At 40.8% G+C, this 24,358-nt stretch overlaps 1 protein-coding gene across 2 annotated transcripts in view; it reads right to left on the reverse strand.

Moving 5' to 3' along the window:
• Positions 1-23,999, reverse strand: part of lmna (lamin A) — a 32,926-nt gene extending 8,927 nt beyond the window's left edge. Inside the window, exons 1-7 of one of the 2 annotated variants that reach the window (XM_061775494.1) lie at positions 23,701-23,999; positions 15,448-15,812; positions 3,726-3,882; positions 2,545-2,670; positions 2,305-2,475; positions 1,976-2,101; positions 1,320-1,540 (exon numbers count right to left, since the gene is read on the reverse strand). In XM_061775494.1, coding sequence (XP_061631478.1) covers positions 1,320-1,540; positions 1,976-2,101; positions 2,305-2,475; positions 2,545-2,670; positions 3,726-3,882; positions 15,448-15,782 — 1,136 coding nt within the window. In that variant the 5' untranslated portion in view covers positions 15,783-15,812; positions 23,701-23,999. Of the gene's footprint in view, positions 1-1,319; positions 1,541-1,975; positions 2,102-2,304; positions 2,476-2,544; positions 2,671-3,725; positions 3,883-15,447; positions 15,813-18,524; positions 18,780-23,700 lie in introns of those variants that run through there. The other variant, XM_061775493.1, reaches the window with a different exon arrangement.
• Positions 24,000-24,358: the final 359 nt, after the last annotated feature.

Genomic DNA, 24,358 nt, shown 5'->3' on the forward strand with positions numbered 1-24,358 from the left:
CCTGTGGAGAGTGCTTCGGGAGTATCGGGTACCGAACCCCCTGATACGGGCTGTTCGGTCCCTGTACGACCGGAGTCAGAGTTTGGTCCGCATATCCGGCAGTAAGTCGGACTCGTTCCCGGTGAGGGTTGGACTCCGCCAAGGCTGCCCTTTGTCGGCGATTCTGTTCATAACTTTTATGGACAGAATTTCTAGGCGCAGCCGAGGCGTAGAGGGGGTCCGGTTTGGTGGCCTCAGTATTGCATCTCTGCTTTTTGCAGATGATGTGGTTCTGTTGGCTTCATCAAGCCGTGACCTCCAACTCTCATTGGAGCAGTTCGCAGCCGAGTGTGAAGCGGCTGGGATGAGAATCAGCACCTCCAAATCTGAGACCATGGTCCTCAGTCGGGAAAGGGTGGCATGCCATCTCCAGGTCGGGGATGAGATCCTTCCCCAAGTGGAGGAATTCAAGTATCTTGGGGTCTTGTTCACGAGTGAGGGAAGAATGGAACGGGAGATCGACAGGCGGATCGGTGCAGCGTCTGCAGTGATGCGGACTTTGTATCGGTCCGTTGTGGTAAAGAAAGAGCTAAGCCGAAAGGCGAAGCTCTCAATTTACCGGTCGATCTTCGTTCCTACCCTCACCTATGGTCATGAGCTGTGGGTCGTGACCGAAAGAACAAGATCCCGGATACAAGCGGCCGAAATGAGTTTCCTCCGCAGGGTGTCCGGGCTCTCCCTTAGAGATAGGGTGAGAAGCTCGGTCATCCGGGAGGATCTCAGAGTAGAGCCGCTACTCCTCCGCATTGAGAGGAGCCAGATGAGGTGGCTGGGGCATCTGATTCGGATGCCTCCCTGGTGAGGTGTTCCGGGCATGTCCCACCGGGAGGAGACCCCGGGGACGACCCAGGACGCGCTGGAGAGACTACATCCTTCGGCTGGCCTGGGAACGCCTCGGGATCCCCCCGGAAGAGCTGGATGAAGTGGCTGGGGAGAGGGTAGTCTGGGCGTCCCTGCTGAAGCTACTGCCCCCGCGACCCGACCCGGATAAGCGGTAGAGAATGGATGGATGGATATATCTATCTATCTATCTATCTATCTATCTATATATATATATATATCATGATGTATGAGTCAGCTGAATGGGAGTTAGCATTTTTTTTTAAACTAAAACAGTAACCGCTAGCACGCTAATCACGTTTTTTTTGGGGGGAGGGGGGGCTATTAAACGATGGAATAGTCGATTGGATCATCGATTCTAAAATGATTCAATAGTGAAAGCCCTACTCACAATCATGGTTTTCTTTTCAGGCTCAATTTGGAGGACTTTTCTCTCTCACCTCTCCTCCTCGCCCTCCAGCAGCTTCCTGTAGGCGCTGATCTCCATGTCGAGGGTGAGTTTGATGTCCAGGAGCTCCTGGTACTCGTCCAGCTGCTGCTGCAGGCGTAGTCGCATTTCGGCCATGTCGCGCTCCTTCTCCTCCAGCCGGTGCCGCATCACGTCGCGCTCCCGGCTCAGCGTCTCCTCCAGCTCCCGCACCTTGGCCTCGCTCAGGGACAGCTGGACAGGGACCAGGGAACTTTCTGGTTACATTTATCTATACAGTATGTGTCTGTATATATCTAGTTGTAGTATTTGTTTCTATTGTGCAAGATGGCAGTTACTATCAACTTCCAAGTAGGGTGAACTGGTGTGGTCTAAAATTCATATCACGATAATGTTATATATCATGATATAAACGTAAGTGTAAAACAAAGGGATTTTTGTCTGACTGAGTTAAATAGTACCGTGGCAAAGACAGATTAAAAATAATAATGATAATAAAAACAAAGCAAATGCTATTTTGAGAATATTTATTGTGCAGATCTCAAAAACCTAACTCAGCTCACTAAGGTGCCGAAGAACACAAAAAACATTACCAATATTTAATATTCTATTGACTTTATAGGCTCCACCTCCTAGCTGATGTGTGCGTGCGTGCGCGTGTGTATGCACCTGCTTCTGCAGCTGGCTGAGCTGAGCCGTCATGCCCTCCACTCGAATGCGCGTTTGCTGCAGCTCTTCGTGCGCGGCGCCCACCAAGTGGCTGTTCCTGTCGGCCGACTGCCGGGCGTTCTCCAGCTGGCAAAGGATGGATGACAGTCCCCGATGGTTAGCGACCGCCGCTGTGTTCGTCCAAATTGTTTTAAGGTGTAGTAATCCTACTGCATTTAAACTTCAGACTTTGAAAAAAGTAATGAAAAACTGCCTAAAAAAAGTGTATGTAAACATCTGGTGTCAAATGTCCCTGCTCGGACAGCGGGTGGCGCCACAGTTCAGTTTACCTTGGAGTTGTACGTCTTCTCCAGCTCTGCTTTGTACAGTCCAACCTGCTCCTCGTGCTGAGCCCTCAACTCGGCCAGCGCCTCTGTCAGTTTGCTCTCAAAATCCAGCTGCCGCCCGCTGTCGATCTCCACCATGCGAGACTCGTGGCGACGCTTGGACTCGCGGATTTCCTGCGACACGCGGATTGGTCACACACGGGGCAAACGACAAGGTGTCCCCGATTGGCCAAAAACCGCTACCTCGTTGTAGATGTTCTTCTGGAACTCCAGCTCCTCCTTTACCGTCTGCAGACGATTCTCAGCGTCCACACGACGAAGCATCTCATCTTGAAGCTGACGACGGGCGTCTGCCAGGGCACCGTCCAACTGGACGGAAGGAGAAGAGGAGGAAGATTTAGAGGTGGGAAACGCTAGAACCAAACTTTTTTTTTCTGGTGAAAGAAGAGGGTCTATTCTTTCTTTTGGTAGGCTCAGTGTAGCGGTGAAACGATTATTCAATTAATCGACAACTAATCAATTATCAACTTACTCGATAACAATTTTTGATAATAGATTAATCATTTAGAGACCTTGTTTAACTTAAAATTGCCCAAATCCTTGTAATTGCAGCCTCTCAACAGTAAATATTTTGCAATTATAATAGTAAAGCAGAAAATAATAATAAGATTATTATAATAAACCAGACTGATTCTCGTTGTGCTTCATCAAAATAAGGGATTTACAGACATCTTTTACTTTGAAAAACAACATTTTTTTGCCTTTTTTTCCTGACATTACGGACCAAACCAGTAATTGAATCATAATTGGTTTGTGCAGTTTCTGCACTGTCAATTTGAAATAATGTCCTGGTTTTTCTTTCATAGAGGGATGGAAATTAACGATTCCCCCCATCCCCCCACAACCGATGCATCAATCGCCCACAAAAATAATCGACAGATTAATCAATTAAAATAATTGTTAATTGCAGTCCTAGTTCAGTCCTTATATTGTAACAGCAAAAAATATTCTGTCGGTTGCAAAAGATCAGTCAAAAGTCTCATGAGAAGAAGATCGAATAATAATAGATAGAATAATAATTCTAACCTGTACAATTGTTCATTTTGCTAGTGCATTTTTTTTAACAATAAGTCAACTAAACCAGTTATGTAATGAGATAAATGGAATAAAACCCAAATGAATATATCTATTCATCTATCTACCCACCCATTATTCTATTTATAGGTTTTATGACCGATTTTTCTATTTCCATTATTCCCAATAGGGTGAAAAATCCCAGAACTGGGAAAAGCATGTTTATGACAGGTGCCAGAAGGTGGTGCAATTGCGCAGCTTATTCTTTATTCAAATTGAGCCGCCAACCCTCAGCGAGCACAACAAGGTCAACGTGATCGAGCCCTTGTCTGTCCTTGTGTGATTTTTACCTTGGCCACCTGAGCCTTGAGATCCTTGACCTCGACCTCGAGGGTGCGCTTCTCCCCCAGCGCCGTACTGAGGGTGGCGTCTTTGGAGTTAAGCAGAGCCTCCAGATCCCGGAGGCGGGCCAGGGCCGCATCCAGGTCAGACTCCTTCTTGCCGTTCCTGCCGGGAGAAGGAGGAAGCGTCACATGTGGATCTTACGCTGCTACAAAAAAGGTAGCACCTGCCCATGGGAAATTAATTCAGGATAATTGGCAAATAATGTCACATAAAATGGGCTAAGAGATTTTAATTTGATTATTCTTCTTTAAGCACATATCATAGGGGGTTCCACACATCAGAATTCATCTTTGGTTGTTACTTTTTACAATTTCTAACGTGCGAGACGTTTATAGGTTTGCTGATTTGACATTTTTGGTATTCAAATTCACAGTTTCGATGCTTTGCTGTGTGCATCTGTGGTTTATTTGAGCAATATTGCCTGAGCAAATTTGACAAAAAAGTGCCAAATTAATTTTGGATGTTGCCATTTATAAATTATGTGCAAAAAGTTCATAGGGTTGCTGATTTAAACATTTGTGTATTGAAAATAAAAGCAGTATCGTGAAAAGTAAAGTAAAAATAAACAAAATCACTTAATTTCATCTCAAACACGCAGATGTTTGGTCACTGCACTGCTTGCACCCGATGCAAGTGAAATGTAATGGTGGATAGTAAAAACTTGCCAAAAGTGTGTCCAAATAAAATTTGGTTGTGTAGCTTGTGATTTCCAATGTGCCAAAAAAAATAAAATAAAATGTTTTAAAAAATGTTTAAAAAAAAAGGTGATGTCATATTTTTGTCATCAAAAAAAAACTTAAGCTATGCAATTTCTTTGAACAATTGCTCACTTTGTCATATTCTCACACAGACTAAATCTCTAATGTGCAGCTGGTTGGTGACTCCACTGCAAAAAAAAAACAAAAAGTGGTGGCTTGAAATACGTGTTTAATTCATTTCGTGACCGCGCTCCTAACTCAAAAGATTTCTCAAATTATTGTTCCTATTGAAAAAAACGGAAACGCCATCTATCCATCTATCTAAACATAGTAATAGCAATTATATTAAATGTAAAGAATTACACAGTTTGTGCAGCATGATTAATTCATCAGAGCTCCTCTGTGCGCAACTTGGGGGGGGGGGGCAAAATGAGATAAGTCAAACCTGTGAGCATTGTTATATTGTCCGCCTATGTTGTTGCAGCATTTGCGTTTTAAATCCGTCGCTTAAAGCCTCATAACACTGGCTATTTGTTAGCCCATCCATGTCATTTCTCATTGTGTGTTAGCATTGAGCTAGCTGAGGCAAAATTGTGCATGGGCTTCCTGATGTAACCCCTCAAAATCACATGCTGCCTTACACCACATGACCCTGAATGCCTCACAGAGCTATTTTAACCCGTTCCGCATGTGGCCATCAACACGCTGCAATTAGCCATAAATTAGGCAGTAAGTGCCCATTAAACCCCAGCTCCTCGCTGAGGTGAATGTTTACTGCATGCGTGCAGCTGAAGAGAAGACTGTTAGCAGGAAAGAAGACAGAAACAAGCTCTCTGTAATTCCATTTGCGCCGAGGGGAAGCTCTTCATTGTGTCTTATTACCGTGGCTTAGATAAGCAGTGCAGACATAGCCAGGAGATAAAGAAGCTAAGAGGTGGTGAATGCTGACAGAACTCCATCGTTTGCACTAAGCACAAATTTTAAAACGGCAACGTTGGTAACGATGACTGCACTCACAAAAGAAGTGTCCTGGCTCGTCCACCAGTATTACAGACTACTAAAGCCGGTGATTGATGTCACCATGGTAACAGCAAACATATCATACCCTTTGCTACAAAGATCATTTCAAAGTAGGTCTGGGAGATTAATCGACTTTAATCTAAGAGGACACTTATTTTCACATTGTAATGAACAAAAATATTTCTCGTCTAAATTGATACAAATTAACTCATTCACTGCTGTGCATATTTACTGTATATTTGTCAACGCTAATCCAAACGTTTATTGCCACTAACGTAAATACAGTACGATATCCTTCAAGTAACGTTTTTCAAAGGGTAGGCATGGAAGAGGGTCTCTCGCCCAGTTTATCTGTGAAATTCAGGTCTGTAAACCACTGTAATGTCTAACAGAAGCCAGCAGATGGCGGTGTTGCATCACTTTGGATTTCGGATCAGCACAGTTTGAGGAAAAGAGAGATTAGGTGGTGAATCCAATTTGTCACGTCAATTATGAGGGAGAGAAATACGAACACGGTTGAAGTCAGACAAGTTTAGGCATCTCAGACTCGAACACAGTATGTATGGTATCAACAGAGTGTGTCGCCATGGTGAGAAAAGATGATGCAATTCATGGAGTGAATGATGAACCGCATGTAAAAAGCCACTGACTCTCAATTCGAGCCATGCAGTCAGTTAGCAACGCTCACGGCGCGGTATCTTAGTTGTATCGCTGTAAATAAATGATTTTGCCGACAAAACCCCGTTGCCAGTCTTGTTTTTGTCGTTTTATAGTCCTACGTGTAATAAAAGCAAAGAATGGTTGTTTCTTTTCACAAAAAGCTCATTTTTGTCAGTTTTTTGTTTGTCATAAACGGTTTCTGGTGAAACCAACCCATGTTCTACTGCTGATTAAGAACAGAAAAGGGTAGAAACAAAAAAAAAAAAATGGACCTTCTTTTGGTAGGTTCAGTGCTCATATTGTCATAGAACGCAATATTCTGTGAGCCTTGAAAGATGAGTCAAAACGCTCAAAACAGCTGCCAAGGGGGAACTCTGCACATGCAGCCCTCTGCCATGTCACAGCCACCAAAAAGTAGTCAGGAATGCGACTGGGAGCTGCACTTAAAATTACGACTTTTCATTTACTCGCAAAAATTCCTAGAATTCTTCCATATTTCAACGAGCCGACGCGTAGCAATCAGTCTACAAAGACTGCTGCGAGACGCAAGACTGAGCAAAATGACAACTGGCGTCTACTGACAAACAATCCTAACACACGGTTGTATAGTTCTTCCATAATGAGTTCACTGGAGACCCTTGAAGTGTGTTTCTCCCCCCATTTTCTTTTGCTTTTCTGTGATGTCATCACAGAACGAATCCAGTGATGGCAAAAAGTGCGACGATAATTGTAGAAGTCAGAATCGGAATGTAGCAAATTGGTATACTGTATGTCCTGGTTGGTCAATATATACAATACAGCTGTAAAAAGCATAAGCATGAATAATGCATTGTATACCACATTGAGTCTTGTGAAGAAACCCGCCTCCTAAGCACAGGTTGTATCCTCTCCATGTTCTTTTTGCTCTTGAGTGACAGTCAAGAACGTTCAACTGTTACTTAAAACACGGCCAGTGCAGTTATTCGTTCATTAATTATTTCCAATGGGGGGGAAATTGACTGGGAAATCAACATCTTGCCCTTGTTGGATGTAATGTTAATGGATGTGTCAGTTGCAATCACCAGTGGAATGCACTGCGTATGCCATTGAGGTACTTTGTGTGTGCGTGAACGTGTGTCCTTTTATGTCATCTACTATTTAGATCATGAATAGTGTGTGTAGGAGTGCGCGACCGTGTGTGTGTGTGTGTGTGTGAGCTCTTCCCGAAGGCAAGACAACCTGTTTATATCATCCAAGTCTGATTTGTGTAACGAGAGGGCCTCTGAATAAATAACTTGGAACGTCATGTTTACATCCTGTTCCGCGTGCGTCACTGCAGGGTCCTGAATAAGACGCCCTCCAAAACTCACGCAGTAGCGCCCCCTGGAAAATTACACCAGTTAAACCAATCAACACAACAGTGATTGGAAATGTCTATTATAACAGGACACATGAAAACGTCTCCAGGAACCATGTTCAAAAATGAACAGGAAGTCGGCCATTTTGGTTGGAAGCAGCCATTTTGGGCCTAATTCCAGAGGTCGTGTTTCGATCAACTTTTTTGCCGTCGTTATTTAATGCGGGCGGAACATTGTGTCAAGGTCTGATTAGCATTTTCAGGATTCTCTGATAGTTTGAAAAAATTTTAAAAATAAAGCCCCCGAAACCAATTTCACCAGTTTGAAGTACATAGGGCTTTTATTATGGAAAGTTGGAGAGAGCGAAAAAAGCAGCCATTTTGGTGCGAGTTTTAGGGCTTTGACAAACTCCTTTTAGGGAATTCGCCCAAATGAGCTTAAATGAAAAGCAGGGATCCTGGACGCATGGGCTACACTAAATTCCAAATCTTTGTTTTTTTGCCTCGTACATCTAATGTGGGCTTCTCAATTGGAAGCATCAAACTGATGATAATTTTGAGCACTGGCCATCGAAAAATGGATATCGGGTCTCCTGAGATCTTGTCCGGTGAGTGTAACCAGAGTGCCATGAGACACTGTTAGGAGGGCAGAAGAGGTGCATTGAACAGAAAGAGGGGAAAGAATAAAAGAGGGGAAATGTGAGGAGGAGGAAGGAGAAGGAATGTGTTGGCTCTCCTCCCGGCCTCAGCGATGACTCAGAGGCAGCTATCTTTGTCCACCGCGCCAGCCACAAATGAAGCTCACCACCAGTAAAAAAAGAAAAAAAAAAAAATATATCCCTTCCTGATTCCCCCTTCCTCCGCCCGCCCAGTTTGGTTTTCCGTTGCCAGGGCGACCCAGGTCTCGTCGTCAGGCCTGCTAGCATGAGCAAGATGCGACATTCGCTACACAACCTGAGAACTAACATTTATGTAGTTTTACTATTTCTACAAATGGATTTTGAAAAGCTGGATGCTACTCACTAGACTGTCAATTTTTTAAAAATTATAATTTGAATAACTACATATACATTCTATATTGCCACAGCGAGTCAGTCCCATGATTTGTTCAGCACAGTTTTTACAATGGATGCAAACCACCATTTTTTTTCCCCCTTTATATTTTAGCTTGGAATTAGGGCACTGACCGGGAACCAAACCCACCATCTGCTTGAAAGGCAACAGCATGTACCACTACAATACCAATGCATAAATATACAAACATATTTATATTAAAGATATAATAAATTGTCATTGTTAAATGTATATTAAATATTTGTAAAAATCTATAATTGTTGGTAAATAAATTATTTTTAAAATGTATATTTAGTCGAATCAATTGTACTTAAGTGCACTTCAATAATTACAAGTATTGCAATGACATACCATAAAAAAAATTACATAAATTCTGGTGATCAAATAAACAATTGCAATAAGTTAAATAAAAACAAAGTGACTATAGAAGTAAACATAAGCATACGTAGATCAAGATATTTTGTCGAAGTTTGGCTATTATTTTGAGGATTCTAGGAAAGTTTACTTAAAAAAAAAAAAATAAAAAAAATAAAAAGGTGGGGGCGTTTTGAGCCAATTCCTTCAATAGCACCCCCCTGGAAAGTATATAAAAATAAATAAATAAGCCCCGAACCAGTTTCACCCATCAACACGAAATTAGGTGGACACGTGTCTATCATTACAGGCCCCACAAAAAACTCTCAATGACCCATGCCTGAACTGGAACAGAAAGCCAGCCATTTTGGTTTGAAGCAGCCATTCTAGGCGAATTCCAGGGTTTGTATTTTGCAAAACTCCAACTAGGGAATTCTCCAAAATGAGTCCCAATTGGCAGCAGGTATCCTGGAAAGATGAGCGACGGTAATTTGGTGCAGCAGCAGCTCCGTCTAAGGAAACGGTTCAAGTCAAAGGACAAAATGTAAAATGGCAACTCGTTGTTAGAGATGCGTGTAAGTTGAATTTTCACTTGATGGACTATAATCAATTCAATTGCCAAGCTGGTTTCCCTAACAGCGTTTAATGTGGGCGGGTCAAGGGGAGGTCTTCTGAGCTCACAATTTGGTGACGGTTTCTATTTTTACGGGACAGAGCACTTGTTCCAAGGGGCCCACCAGCGGCCACCTCATGCTCGGACAGCTGCACCGGCCCGACGCAGAGCAGTCTTGTTAGCGCCGTTTCGTTAGCGAGCAGCTGCCCTCCAGGGCACTGCAACCGGGTAAAAGCGGGCAGGGTTACCAGCTATTCCTCTCACTCACATACACACATCTGGTGAGCGTGTGTGTGTGTGTGTGTATATATGTGTGGGTGGAATTTTCCAATGAGTCACTGTCCAAACATGAAAAAAAAAAAAAAAAAGGGTTTTCCCAAATTTCCTAGAGTCTTTGGTTCGATCACAGCTCAAACGTCAAGTTAGGCCTCCGACGTGGAAACGGTGACAAGATGGAGGCAGTCACATGACCGCCGCTTGTGTGCGGAGCACAATGTGCAGCATTGTGTGTGCACGCGGCAGGCAAAAACACACTCACGACGAGAACAAACACCATCACTGTTTCCAGTTTCAAACAATGGCCGCAAGCCTGATGATTCACATGTTGCGATGGAGATGCTGGTAGAGGCGGGCGGGACAGCGGGTAGAGTGGTAATAGGGAACAGTAGTGAGGGGGGGGGCAAAAGAAAGCAGGTAGAGGAGTCTGGTTGTTGACAAAAGAGGCGGCGCGTTGCCTTTTGTTTGGGCCGTCACCAAGAGAAACTCCGTCAACTTCAGGATTTGTATGCAAACACTGTAGCTTGGCAAACACACAGCCAGTCATCAGTGTGTGTGTAATACGAGGCACCGTTGTGCCAGTCCCGTGTGGTTTTGCAACGATTCAGTGGAGTATGAGTCACCAGTCCAGACTAGTTTTACTCTTTCATTAACACCCCCTTCTTCTTCTTCTTCTGATTATCATATCACTACACGGATGTTAGTTATACTGAATGATGTCTGATTCCATTCGCCACGCAGGTTTCCCAACACAGGAAAAAAAAACACGGTGCTGATTTTTTTATTTTGTTTTTTAAACGAGGCTTTCCTGCAATTGTCTGATGAGCCTGAGGTGAAATAAAATTATTTTTATTATAAATAAACTCACTTGAACAATAAAGGTCATGATGGTCAGTAACCTTATTTTTAGTTCAGGGGGAAAAAAATAATTCATGGTAACGTTTCACATTGGATCCTGGGATGGTGAAGGTTTAGAAATGGAAAGACAAATTATATACAAAAATACAATATATAGTTATTTTTATATTTAACTGTTAAAGAAATTGTAGCATACATTTATATTAATGTTTTTAGGTATTGGGTTTGTATTTTTGATTTTTCACATTACAATAAAAAATTACAATGGGAATATGAAAAATTTAATTACAAAAACATTTTAAAGCTTACATTCAATAATATAATTGATTCCAAGTGTCATAAATGTATGTATTAATTTACTTTCATAAACATTTTTCACAATTTTCACTAATTACAATTAAACTTACAAAATATGACAATATATAAATGAAAACTATAATTGTCATGTACATTATGAATTTTATTGCCAGTCCCAAGATAATACTATTACTTTATTTTAAAAAAAAAACTAAATACTATAATTGTATAATTTTAAAGTATAACTATACTACTGACTAAATCCTAATTTTAAAGACACTTTATTGGGTACAGCTTCACGATCTATTGACATCCAATATCCAACTGTACTAAATATTGTCAAAAGACACACACACACACACACACACACACACACACTAAGGTATATTGTGAGTTATTCTAAAAAGCAATTCTGTTCCCAATTTTGTATTTTTTGTGTGTGGGGGGGGGGGGGGATTAATCACAACAACTTTCAAGATCATTTTACTGTCAAAACTGTCAGGTCCCCTCGTGAGCATTCAATAGACAATAAAACTCATCAATTCGTCACAAAAACTCCAGCTGCTAATCTTGCTAAGAGGCAGAGTTGCTGCCGTTTCCAACGTTCTGTGAAACTGCACGTCCTCCAAACATTCAAGCGTTCAGATGGTTCCAATCAAAATGCTTTTACCGTACATGTTACATAAGAAGCCACACAAATGGAAATACACCAGCTTTTACCCACGGCCCAGTGGGAACATTCATCCGCCATATTACAATGATTTAGGGTGACTCACAGAGGGCTGAGCTGGCTCCAAACCTCCATGGAAACTTCTATAAACTCTCTCTCACACACACACACACACACACACACGCACACACACGCACACACACACACACACACACACACACACACACACACACACACACACACACACACTATAAACCATCCTGCCAAGAGCTTCACTCGTCACCAAGTTCTGGAGTCAGAGACTCTTCATTTATCCTTCATCCAAAGACATCACAGACAGAGTAGCTTATGGATACATCTGCTTTCCATGTATAGTGCACAACAATCCCTTACTGTTAACTTTAACAAAAAAACAAAAAAACAAAAAAAAGACCAAGCTATAAGCGGTGATGAATGGGTTCCAGCACCCACTTTTTCAGGGCCGATCCTCAAAATGCTCTGCAAAGTGCTCACATTAGAAGATGTAAATAAAAAACATCTTTGTAATTTTACATTCCCCATGTGTCTCGGATAACTGCTTTTGAATGGGGCTCATTTGGGCCAAGTCCTAGTTTGCCAAAATGGCAGCGTCACATCAAAATGGCCGATTTCCTGTAAAGTTTCAGCCATGGGTGCTTGAGACTTTTTCATGCGTCCAGTTATGACAGACATGTCCACCCAATTTCGTGTCACTAGCTAAAACTGGTGTCAAGGCCCAGTTGTGTTTTTTTCCCCCCCAACTTACCGAGAATCTGCAAAATGATCGTCAAACTTAGATGTCATGCTCCGCCCACATTAGCCCGCGAATGCAACAAATATTTACATATCAGTGTTGCCCAACTTTTTACGATACCTGCTTCCAATTGGGGCTCATTTGGGCGAATTCCCTCGTAGGAGTTCGTCAAAATACGAGCCCTGAAATTCGCAACTAATGACTGCTTCAAACTGAAATGGCCGACTTCTTCTTCATTTTCAGGCATGGGTCCTGAAGACTTTTTTGCACGTTCTATTATGCTAGACGTCCAACCAATTTTGTGTCCATTGGTGAAACTGCTGAATTTTCTCCAATACTTTTATGTCCACATAAGTTACAGGAGAATGTGCAACACAGTAAGGGAACTTTTCCTTCGTTGCCATTGTGTTCTCACACTTCACATACAAACTTGTCCGGGCCATGTCGTGGTCATAAATCTTGTTCACGCCCTCCACTCTGCAGCCGCGCCCTAAAACCACCGCCCAGACAGATGAGGCAGAGCGGTAAATCCTTCTTGGCGAGCGTCCAACCATCGAATGAGCTGAAGAGAGGTTTACTTTTGAACTTCGTAAAATATACCCAATCACAAGCAGGGGCGTGTTTTGGAGGGTGGCCAATAAACTGTTATGGCCCACTTAAATTAATCACCATACAGCAATTAAAAAATAAATAAATAAAAAAACACACCTACGATGCATCACGATATCAGTGGAACTGATGATTAACAAGGCTCGTAAACATCTCAAAATTAAACCATTTAACCAGTCAAAAAATACCATGCATAAAAATTGAATTGATTATTAAGTATTGAAATTACTTGACCACGAAAAGCAATATAAAAAAAATATGCCTAAAAATATTCATTATATATATTTTTAAAAAGTTTACCACAAAAGACAAAACTAATTACAAATATTTGGTTATATGTTGTTTAAATATTTAAACTGAGCACAAATAAAAAAATATATATAATTTTACATATTTAATATACATATGACTATATTAAATTATATTTAATATACCTAGTGAGAATAAGCGGAACGGATGATGAATGAATATAAACAGTGGACCCTCACTATTTGCGGAGCCTGACCACGAGTAGCGAAAAGCCGGGCATAACTGACAGCAATTATAAAATATATATTTCATGGCAATTATTTTTTGGGCGAAAAAGCATGTGACTGAGCAGGAAAATGCTGCCAATCACTTTGTGAAAAACTGGGGTAGGTCCCCCCCCAAAAAAATTATTTTAATCCATGAATAGGCGGGGCTCCGCTGTACATTCATTGACAAAACATGAAAAGACAATTTATGAAAATATTCATTAAAAAAAAAAGCAAATTTGGGGGTATCATGTAAAATAAACTATATTAAAAAAAAAAAAAAAAAAACAAGTGCAGCCAAACAATTATTTGTAAAAACTTCCAAATAGAAAACTTTTTACAAATCTGTGCATATTAAGCATGAAATTAAAGAACAGTATATTTCTGAAAATAAATATGGTAAAAATGTACTTAATATTTAAAAAGAGAAATAGTCTGCAAAAAAAAATATGGATTTACTTGGCGAGAAATGAATTGACCACAAAAAAGATAAATGGCACATTGCTGTATAATGAGCCCCACCAGCACTCTTCTTCCTCATTTCCATATTAAACAGTGCTGAATGAGGAACTGTTAGTCCAAGCAGCGCAAGCTTGTGGCTGAAGGCTCCGAGCGGTGGGGGATGTGGTGCATGTGTTCTGTGTAGTAGTTCTACATTTACTCCTATTCACGAGGAATCACACTTTCCAATTTGCCGACACTAAGTCACTCATCCCAAACTCGGCCAATCAGATCAGCCCTGGTGAGTCACCGCGCAATCACGAGGGACTGCCGAGGCTCCCCGGTCGCCGTGGCAACCAAACACAAAGCAACCCAAGGCCTGATTGTGTTCAGGGGGTGATTCCGGGCCACTGCCGCCCATCATAAGACTGAAGCTGATAACCATCACTTGGTGTTTACAAAGACCATCACTGAGGATACAAAACTGGGTGTGGGGAGAGGAGAAGAAAAAAAAAAAAAAAAAAAAAACACACTTCTGAGTGTCGACTGTACTATGTTTAGCAGCAGTTTCCCTTTTGGACCTCGACCCTCCTTCCACCCGTCCCTGAACTGCTCCAAGACATTCGTGGAATGCCAGCGCTACCTGAGGCATCTCGCATAACAATCCAGCACAAAGTCGCTGGAGACGTTTCATTTGACGACACCCTGCGCGCTGCTGACGAGCAACCGGACTTCCATCAGCATACATAGGTACATGAATTTAACAGGCCCGAAGGGGTCAAATTGTTACCCATTTTGGTAGACTTGCTTATCGTGAGTACAGTAGATTTAAAAAAAAAAAATAATAAGTCAAGTAAACTTCAACCACGTATAGGCTACTAGAAGCATTGAGAGCCTAAAATGTCCACTCCAAACAAAAATGGCAGACTTCCTGTGTGTGCCAAGTTAAACTGGCTACAGGGGCTGAATTAAAAAAAATAAAAAAATTGGCAGGCGCCATTCAAATTAAAATTGCTGACTTCCTGTGTCTTTTCAGGCATGGCTTCTTGAGACTTTTTTGGCGGTCTACTCAGGAGAGACGAGTCTACTGAGTTTCATGCTGCTAAGTGAAACTGGCTTCAGTGGCTGCCTTTTCAAAAAGACAAAACTATATGCCTATCCTTTGGAGGAACCCTGAAAATGGCCACAAAGACCTGAAAATGGCCCCTTCAAACCAAACTGGCCGACTCCCTGTGTGTTTTCGGGCATGGCTTTTTTGTGAGGCTATTCATCATACACATGCCTGCCGACTTTCATGTTGCTAAGTGAAATCTGCTTCAGGGACTTCATTTTAAAACAAATTTGGCGGCCGCTATCAAGTAATTACCGATGTCCGCTTCAAACCAGATTAGCAGACTTCCAGTTTTGCTTTTGAGTTTGTGAAAGTCCTCAAATTGGCCATTTATTTCCAGAGGAAATGCCCACGCCTCCTTACCTGGCTTTGAGCTCCTTGTATTCCTCCTTGACCTTGCCGAGATCCAGCTGCAGGCGGGCTCGCTCCCTGGCCACCTGGTCCAGTGTCTTGCGGGCATCGGCCAGCTCGGCCTCGTACGCCGCCTTCAGGCCGCTGAGGTCTCGGCTGATGTGCGACTCGGACTCTGTGATGCGCAGACGCAGACCCGCGTTCTCCACCTCCAGCGAGCGCACCTTGTCGATGTAGACGGCCAGCCGGTCGTTGAGGTTGCACAGGTCCTCCTTCTCCTGAAGACGGGTGATGCGGGCCGGCGAGACGGCGCTGCGCCCGCTGCGTCTCTGGCTAGCCGTTTCCATGGCGATGACGACGAGGGGTTCGGGCGGTCGCTGTGGGAGCAACGACAAAGGACATCTCGTGATCCTTTGGTGAAGGCAACAGGACTTTGCCCAAACTGAACAATTGTTTAAAAAAAAAATAATAGTTGGCAAAATATGAATCATTCATCATTCCCAACTTCCTAATCACTTGGGATTTTTAGTGTACTTTTTAGGGCACCATCAGATCAGCTTCCGAACACAGCCAGCTTGCTCCACAGCCATCGGGTTAGTTTTTTTTTGTAGAGTGAAAACTTTCCACAAGCCTCCCGATGCAATTCAATTAAACGTCAGTGCCTGTTATTCTTCCGTTTTACGACCGCCGTGATTCTACCGAGGAAGGCCAGACGCGTTTCCTGACTCGTTCGCACTAGAACAGGCGTCCATCTCCATGAGTCTTCCTGTTAAACCGGGACTGGGCAAACCTTTCTGCTCCAGCGCCACATTTTTAAATGTTTTTAAACACACAGATGAAGAATTAATTGATTTATGTATTCATTTAAATCACTATAAAACATACTGTATATACACATTCATACACGCACAAGGGCTGTAACATTCACCATACCGCGATATCGCTAAATTAAATGTGCCTCAATATCGTCATGGTCTTATCTCGGTATAAAATAATGAGCCGTTGTGTTTAAAATGTTGTTTTGGACCAGCTATACACAGCCACACTGCTTGGCCAGGTTACTACACCGCTCCGCTTCCTCATTAAGAGTATAAACACACCCGATTGGATGCGTAACCCATGTGAACGTCACGCAAAAAACACACTGATTGGCCCACGTGACCAAAAGGCTCATTTGGGATGGCTGCAGAAACAACTCTGTGTCGCTCCCAAGGCTACAGCGGAGCCGCTATGCCGGTCCGAGTGTCGCATATATGATTTGAAGCCGTCTTTTTCACAAAAACCTTTGGGGAAAATGGACAGAACCTATTGAAGAGGACTCTGCAAGAGTCGAGAAGAGGAAAAACAAGAAAAAGGTTCGGTTCACTTGCTTTCGTCTCTTTGCCCCACCTGTACCGTGAACCTTCCTGCAACCTTTCCCACGATATCGCAATGATTATGGAGATTGATACTGTGATAAAACCGAGAGCTATACACTACTTACATCCCTAATACACATATTCGTAGAATTGTAAAATATATATTTTTTAAAAGTTCCTTTTTAATTTTGTGTTACTTGGAAAAGAAATAAAATACATTTTTAAAAATTACATTTAGGAATAAGTTTTTTAGTAGTCAAATAATTCATGCCCTCCATAAAAAAAAATACATGGTCAAATGTATACTTAATGTTTATTTTAAAATCAAGAAAATAATTAGAAATGAATGTGAATTATTTTAATTATAACAGTTACAATTGTTTTATGTACAAGTAAAATGTCTTATTTTACTGATAAATATTTATTATATTTCTTTTTATTATTTGTATTAAGAACTATTTAATTGTAAAAAAAACAATTTAAAAAACTAATTGTAAGAAATCTAACCAACCAGTTATTAACTTATTTAACAAGTGTTTATTCTACCAATATTTTATTTAACTTACAATAAATGAATTCTTTAATGAGAAATTAATACTAAAATCAATTAAATAAAGTTTTTGTAAACTTTTTAGATTAACTGGTTAATTGCATGTATGATGTAAAATATTTTACTGAGAATAAAATATATAGATTTAAATGAAGTAATTTTGGGGGGGAAATGGCTTAATTCATGCAACAAATATTCCAGGACTCTTGCTCATGTACATGCTCAGTGGGCCAAACTTTGTGTGCCCTGTTAAAATGTTGCCATTGGGCAAGGACCCCATTTTCCATCCACAGCCACCCAACAAGTTACACGTTGCTGCCATCAGGAATACAAAATCCACTTTTGCTGTAATCATGTTGCCAGGATGCTGCTGACTCTTGCGTTAAAAAAACAACAACCAACGTAACACACAAATACAGACTTCAAATGAAAACAGCAGACATACAATACAGGATATTCAAATGATCGCATGTTTGTTTTCGGTCACTTATTCGTAGGCATAATTCGCGGGGCACAATCTCCTGTGCCCCCACGCAAGAAATTGGAATTAACCATAAAAGTTATGGATCAACTTAAATACACAATTTGACAACTGCTCTGTATTCAAGATAAAAACTTTTTTGGGGGGTGGGGCCAGATTTGTGCTCTTAATTTTTTTTGGGCCATTAAATATGATATTCAAGATGACGAATATCATATTCTGATAAAGCGCCATACAAACACGTTTTCCTCTGCATTCCGAACAAAGAAAAATGACTTCAGGCGCACGATCATCAGAGCTCTTATCGTTACACACCAGGGCGCCCACCGGCGGGAAAAGTCCACTCGGATGGGCTCCAGAGTGGGCGGCCAAACTTTTGCCACCCGCCCCACCGACATGTGCATGCACACGCCCACATGAGCAGCAAAGTCATGAGCGCTCTCCAAGCTCACTCAACATGTAAAAGTGCTCATTAATACAGAAAACTGCTCATTTAATACACAAAAGTGCTAATTTACGCTCTTATCGCATGCGTGTCAAGCTTTTAACCGGCACCTACTTTACAAATGATCCTGAATATTCTACCTTAAAAGTTTTTCCCAACCCCTCCCGGGCCACATGGAACGCTCCCGGCACTCTGACTTGACAAATTTGGCTTGTCCTCCCAACCCAAAAAAAGAACAACAAGTGTAGATCTTACCTCTTAGGAGTTGCAAATGGAGGCAGAAGCTTGCTCGACGAGTGTGTGTCGAGGAGGAGGAGGAGGAAAAAAGAAAATGAAGAGAGCTCGCTTACTGGTTATGTGAGTGTGTTGTGTGCAAGTGTGTGTGCGTGCACATGTCTAGGCCTGGAAAACTGGGCTGGTTTCCGGGTTATGGAGGAAGGCAACTAGGAGGAGTCATGCTAGACTGTGTGTGTGTGTGTGTGTGTATACAGCAGCTGTTGAGCTTTATCTGCGCACGCACGCACGCACACACACACACACACACACACACACACACACACACACACACACACACACACAGACATGATGACACTAAGCTGGCACCCCCTACTTAAAGACACTAAAATTAACTAAGGTGAACCCTCGTTTATCGCGGGGTGATACGTTTCAGACCCGCCCGATGTTGCTTAGCTACTCGGGTGGCCCATAATATCGATATCAGGATGTATCATTTTGCTTCCGAAGCCCCAACTATGAATATAGTGGTTAAAAAAAATATTTTATATTGTGATGCGTCATAGTTTTAAATACACACGGCATTGATTGTGATGCATCATTTTTTCTTCAAAAATCAATATTTAATACTGAAATGTCAACACTGCATATCAACTAGTGGTGGGACATATGATTTATGGTTTTGGCTGATGATACAGCAGTAATACACAACCATAAAAACTATTGGCCAATGGTGTCCCACCAGGGATATGTATTGGGCTTCCTTATGTTTTTGTAGACAATAATGAATGAATCTGTATATCAAATATAGAACAAATATTTGCACGACATACAATATATTCATACATGCAACATAAAGCACACAAAATATAACCACTTACTTGCCACAACATTGGGTGCACATGCATGATAGTTTATTTTATCTACAGGTATATTTAAAAAAAAGAATCCTCACTTCTGTAAGGACATCCTGTGTACACAATCATCCACATCTTGAAAAGGAGGTTCTGGTGGTCCATTGAATCCAAGAAGTTTAAAATAAATAAATAAATAAATAAATAAATCCAGTAATCTGTGATATTCCAATCATGGATCCAATTATTCCTGTGTGACATTTTAAAACGTCTCAACGAGGAGATTTGGAGTTTGCTCTTATATGCGTTCTCCCTCTGGGTGGAGTTAATGGAACCATGGAGATGGAGAGGATACAAGGACAAGTAAATAAGTGCGTGTGTGTGTGTGCGTGCGCGTGTGTGTACGTCTGTGTTTTAAATATGGTCCAAGACAGACAGTCCTGTTTGGTCTGGCGGTGGAAGGCCTGGTGGAAAGCAGCAGTCACAGTTTTAAACAAACTCCTCCTCCTTACGCTTTCCATGCAAGTTCTACTGAGTCACATCGATAACAAGCTGGACTACAACTCACTTATATGATTATTAAACTTTAATGCCATGCTCAAAATCGCGGCGTAACTGTGTCAAACCAAAATAGGCGACTTCCAATTTCAGGCATGGGTCCACCCGACTTTTTCGTGCATCCTGTCATGATAGACGTCCACACTGTTTCATGTGGATTGGGTGAAGTGGTGTCTGAGGTTTTTTTTTTTTTTTTTTTTTTTTTTTGTTTCTGAGCCATGTGACCGAACCTGACTGAACAGCAACTAGTTTTCCTAGTGGCCAATCACTCAGTCACTGGTTTTGCATTTGACGTAGCAACGTCGCAGATTACAGCCAATCGACACGCACAATAGTGGTGGCGTCGGAATGAAACCTTCCATCTCCAAAACCATCACCAAAAAAACCAGCTTGTTTATTGAGCCATTACCATTATATGAACAAAGAGAGCAAACTATTTAACACTTTAGATTGGTCAATAATTTGTAAACATTTGAGTGCGGCCCAAAAAAAACAAAAAACAACCGAGTCAGAATTTTTGGATTCGAATCAAAGAATAAAAATACTACAAGAGCTGCAATGCTGCCACACCGTATTTACTTCCCTTGTTTTACAGCCGCTGCCATCTTGATTGTGCGCACGCGCTGCTATTGTAATAAAACCTGCTCGCCCCCCCCAGACCCCCCCCCTCACCCAGAAGAAAAATTAAAAAAAAATGCCAGAACGTATCTAGGGTGCTATAGAGAGTTTTCAAATAATCACGCTGGATTTTTTATTTGTTGGACAATGACGTCTATTTCGGATTAGTACAAGGAGTAACGAGTCAATTGTGACTCGCAAGTCATTCAATACACAGAGAGAATGGGGATTGAGAGCGCGAGTCTGAGATCTAGCAAAAACAACACCCAAATGGGGACTGACCAATTGTATAGACTTGTGGAAAAAAAATAGTAAATAAACCAACTATATTCCTGGATATGGTTTTGATCTGATATCAAGTATATACGGTCCACTGACAGTATCGAATGTACCAATAATTTGTAATAATGGTGGATCCATTTTCAAATTGCTTCATTTTAACCTATTTCCTTAATTATATTATTATTATATTTTTTTTTTAAACTGCTTGTGATTTTGCCATTCTTCTCCTTACAAATTTCACCCAGTAGCATGTCCTAAAAAGTTGGAAAGATTTTCACCCTGACACCAGTTTACGATTAAGAGCGTTTTAGTGTGCAGCGACTGTGACGAGGTGAGAGGCGAACGCGAGTCGGGCCTGCAACATTCCAAGCAGGAACACGCACAACGCAAAAAGGTGTGTCTGTCGTCTTTGACTCACTGCACGCTCTCACACACTCACAGGAATGTCAGCCTAAAATGGAAATGTGTATTTGTTGAAGAAGAAGAAAAAAAGTATTTACTGGCCTCCTGCTCCGGTTTGGAAACCTGACTTCCCACTTTTTTTTTTTTTTTTTTTTTCCTTGTTTTTTTTTTTTTTTTTTTTTGGTACTGTGACGCAAAGTACAGAACTTTCCCCCAAGGTGGGAAGTAACCAAGTATAAATACTTGGTTATTATATTTAAGTACACATTTCACGTAGGCTAGCTGCACTTTAGCCATTTACTTTTCACTTTTATTCCCTAAATTTGATTTGGGAATAAATCAGAGATTCCCAACACAGCCATTTTTTTTCATTAGACTCCGTGGGCTATATTAGCCATTATTCCGTTCACTGTTTCAGCCCTACTGTCTACTATACAGTGTATTATATAAAAATCCCTATACAGCATATTTGCGGTTCGGCATTCACAAATTCACCTATTTGTGGATTTTTGGGGGAACCTATCCCTAGTTATTCGCGGAAACCCTCGCTTATTCGCATTTCTTTTTTTTACTTGATCCCCCGTTTTTTTTAAACCAGATATATCGTTTATTCCAATTTTTGTTTGTTTCCAAGGAGTGTCAATTAGTCACATCTTTTTGACATTCGGGGGTCAATTTCCCCCCAGTCCCCTCATTTGTTCACATTTAAAAATGTTTCGCATTTGGAGCTATATAGAACCATTGGGTAATGTTTGGCTCTTCATAGAACCACTAAGAATGGGTGCTAAATTGTACCCAAAAGTGGTCCCCTATGCCCTTACGCATACAAGCCAAAGAACCGCATTTGGGTACCATGTACAGTAGTTTGTAGAACATTCCCATCATGCAAATGTGTGACACAGAGCTCGTTGTTCACCTATTAATGATTAAAAGAAGCGCAACTCCTAAGTTGTCACGATGGCAACACCACACAACAACACAACACAAAGTGACGTGTTATCATTGCAGAGTCACTCTCGCTTCCTGGGTGGGTCCACTCAGGACGAGGGTGTGGACATCCAATCACACACAAGGGGCGAGGCTCCTTCCCACCGAGCTCCCAAAATTCACTGCTGCATCTTTGACTTTGCAGCAGATGAATAGGTCATAGTTCAATGCTTTATGGTGAGCTATAATCACATTCTGGAATCAACAAGCACATGTATGGATCAAGAGGATTTTGTTTGTTTGTTTGACCTCAGGCCGGAAGGTTCAACATGCAGTGCAAAAACTGAAGGTGTACATTGGGTTTTACTGCTAATGCCGGAATGATGACGACATTACGACTTCGGCGAGAAGAAAGTTGCTTTTCTTTATTTCTTTATTTTTTTTAACATTTCTAATACATTTGTGGGATAGAAAACCTTTTAATTGTGAAAGTATAGCAGTCATAAAGAAAAGTTTGCAGATCACTTGGTATTTTGTTTCGATTTTTTTATTTCCCTTATTTTTAGTAGTAAATTTCATTTTGAGGATTTTTTATTTCATTTTATTTACCTTTTGATTATATTATGATTTAGTAATTCATTAATTTATTCAGTTGAAATTGGTAATCTACTCCTAGTTTGCTTTTGGGATAAGTTATTTTTCAGATTTATTATTTATTTCAATTATTAGTTTTGTTAATATCTCTTAAATAGCCCGTTTTCATTTTGGTTTCTTTTTTTTTTTTTAGTTTTTGTCTTATTTGAAAAATGTGTTCAGTTTTTATTCAATTTTTGTTCATTTATTTTTTTTAAATTACCACTTATTTTTTTATTCAGTCTTTTTTCCCCCCTGCATTTTTTTAACTTAATTGTGCTTTTCAATTAAGTAACTGAATTAATTCAGATTACATTAAAGTTTGTTTGGTAAAACTAAACTTAATTTTTTGTTTCGTTTTATAGTTTATTTGGATAATTGTATTTGTTGGATTAGTTAAATATTTTTGGGTAATTTTGGTTTGTTACATTTTATCACCTTTATTACTTTTTTCTCTTTTACATGTAATTAAAAAAAATTTTAATGTAGGTTTTAATTTTAGTATTTATTTTTGGTGGGTTATTGAGGTTTTAAATTAAATAAACTGCATGCATTATTATACTTCCCCCTTCTATATTTAAGTTGTATTCATGACTTATTGTAGTTCGTATTTAATTTAGATTTTAGTTTTTCTTAATTCAAATGCATGTAATTAATTTTGTTTCAATTTTTAATGTTTTTGGGTTTTTTTTTATCCATTGAATTTAGTTTTAGTCATGACTTCTTTTTTTTTTTTTTTTTTTCCCTGTCCCCGATCGCCACCTAGCGGCTGAGGAGGAGGCACCACCCAAAATACTAAATGCGTACGCATGAGGGCGCAGATTTCATGACGTCACCTATACTAAACACCGTCATGATTGCAACAAACAGCAAACCCAAATTTGAAAAGGTGCCTGCTGCACATTCCAGGGAGGAAATGGTACCTGAGTTTTCCAGAAGCTTCCTCGGGGGGGGTTGTTTCGCAATCAGGCGTCCCTTGCCACGCCGCGTTTTGCGTCCACGCATCCAACAAAAAGCAACGCCGTAGTCCACTGTCGCATAACAGGGGGGGGGGGAACTCACACGCGAGAACAATCCACGCGTCGAATCCAAGGGAAGAAGTAGAAGAAGCCGCTTTGGTGCAGAGCGACTGCAAAAGTGCACACACAAAGGCAACACACACGCCGAGGGAGTGTGTGCGAGTATAAGCGCAAGCGGGCCTGCTCACAAGCTTGGCTTGATTGCACAGCGCAACCTGGCGGACGTGATTGGCAATCAGGGAGCTCGGAAGGCAGGTGCATTTATTCAATTTCTTATTTTTACTTATTATTTTATTGAAGTGTATTTCCCTTTATTTACACTGTAGGGTATTTTTATTCTAGTACTTAAATATACTGTATTTTTCTAGTATATGTTGTATTTGTTATTTCATTGCAATGTATTTTTTGTTTTTGTTGTTTTGTGGGGTATTGTTTTGATTATTTAAATTCTAAATTATGAAATTTTTCATTTGAAAAGTACATTTATTTTGTTGTATTTTTGATATATTTTAGACTTAGAGGGAATTTGTTTTGTTTCATTTAAATGGTTTGACAATTTCCC

Source organism: Phyllopteryx taeniolatus, chromosome 6 (genome assembly GCF_024500385.1).
Source record: "Phyllopteryx taeniolatus isolate TA_2022b chromosome 6, UOR_Ptae_1.2, whole genome shotgun sequence".
NCBI lineage: Eukaryota > Metazoa > Chordata > Actinopteri > Syngnathiformes > Syngnathidae > Phyllopteryx > Phyllopteryx taeniolatus.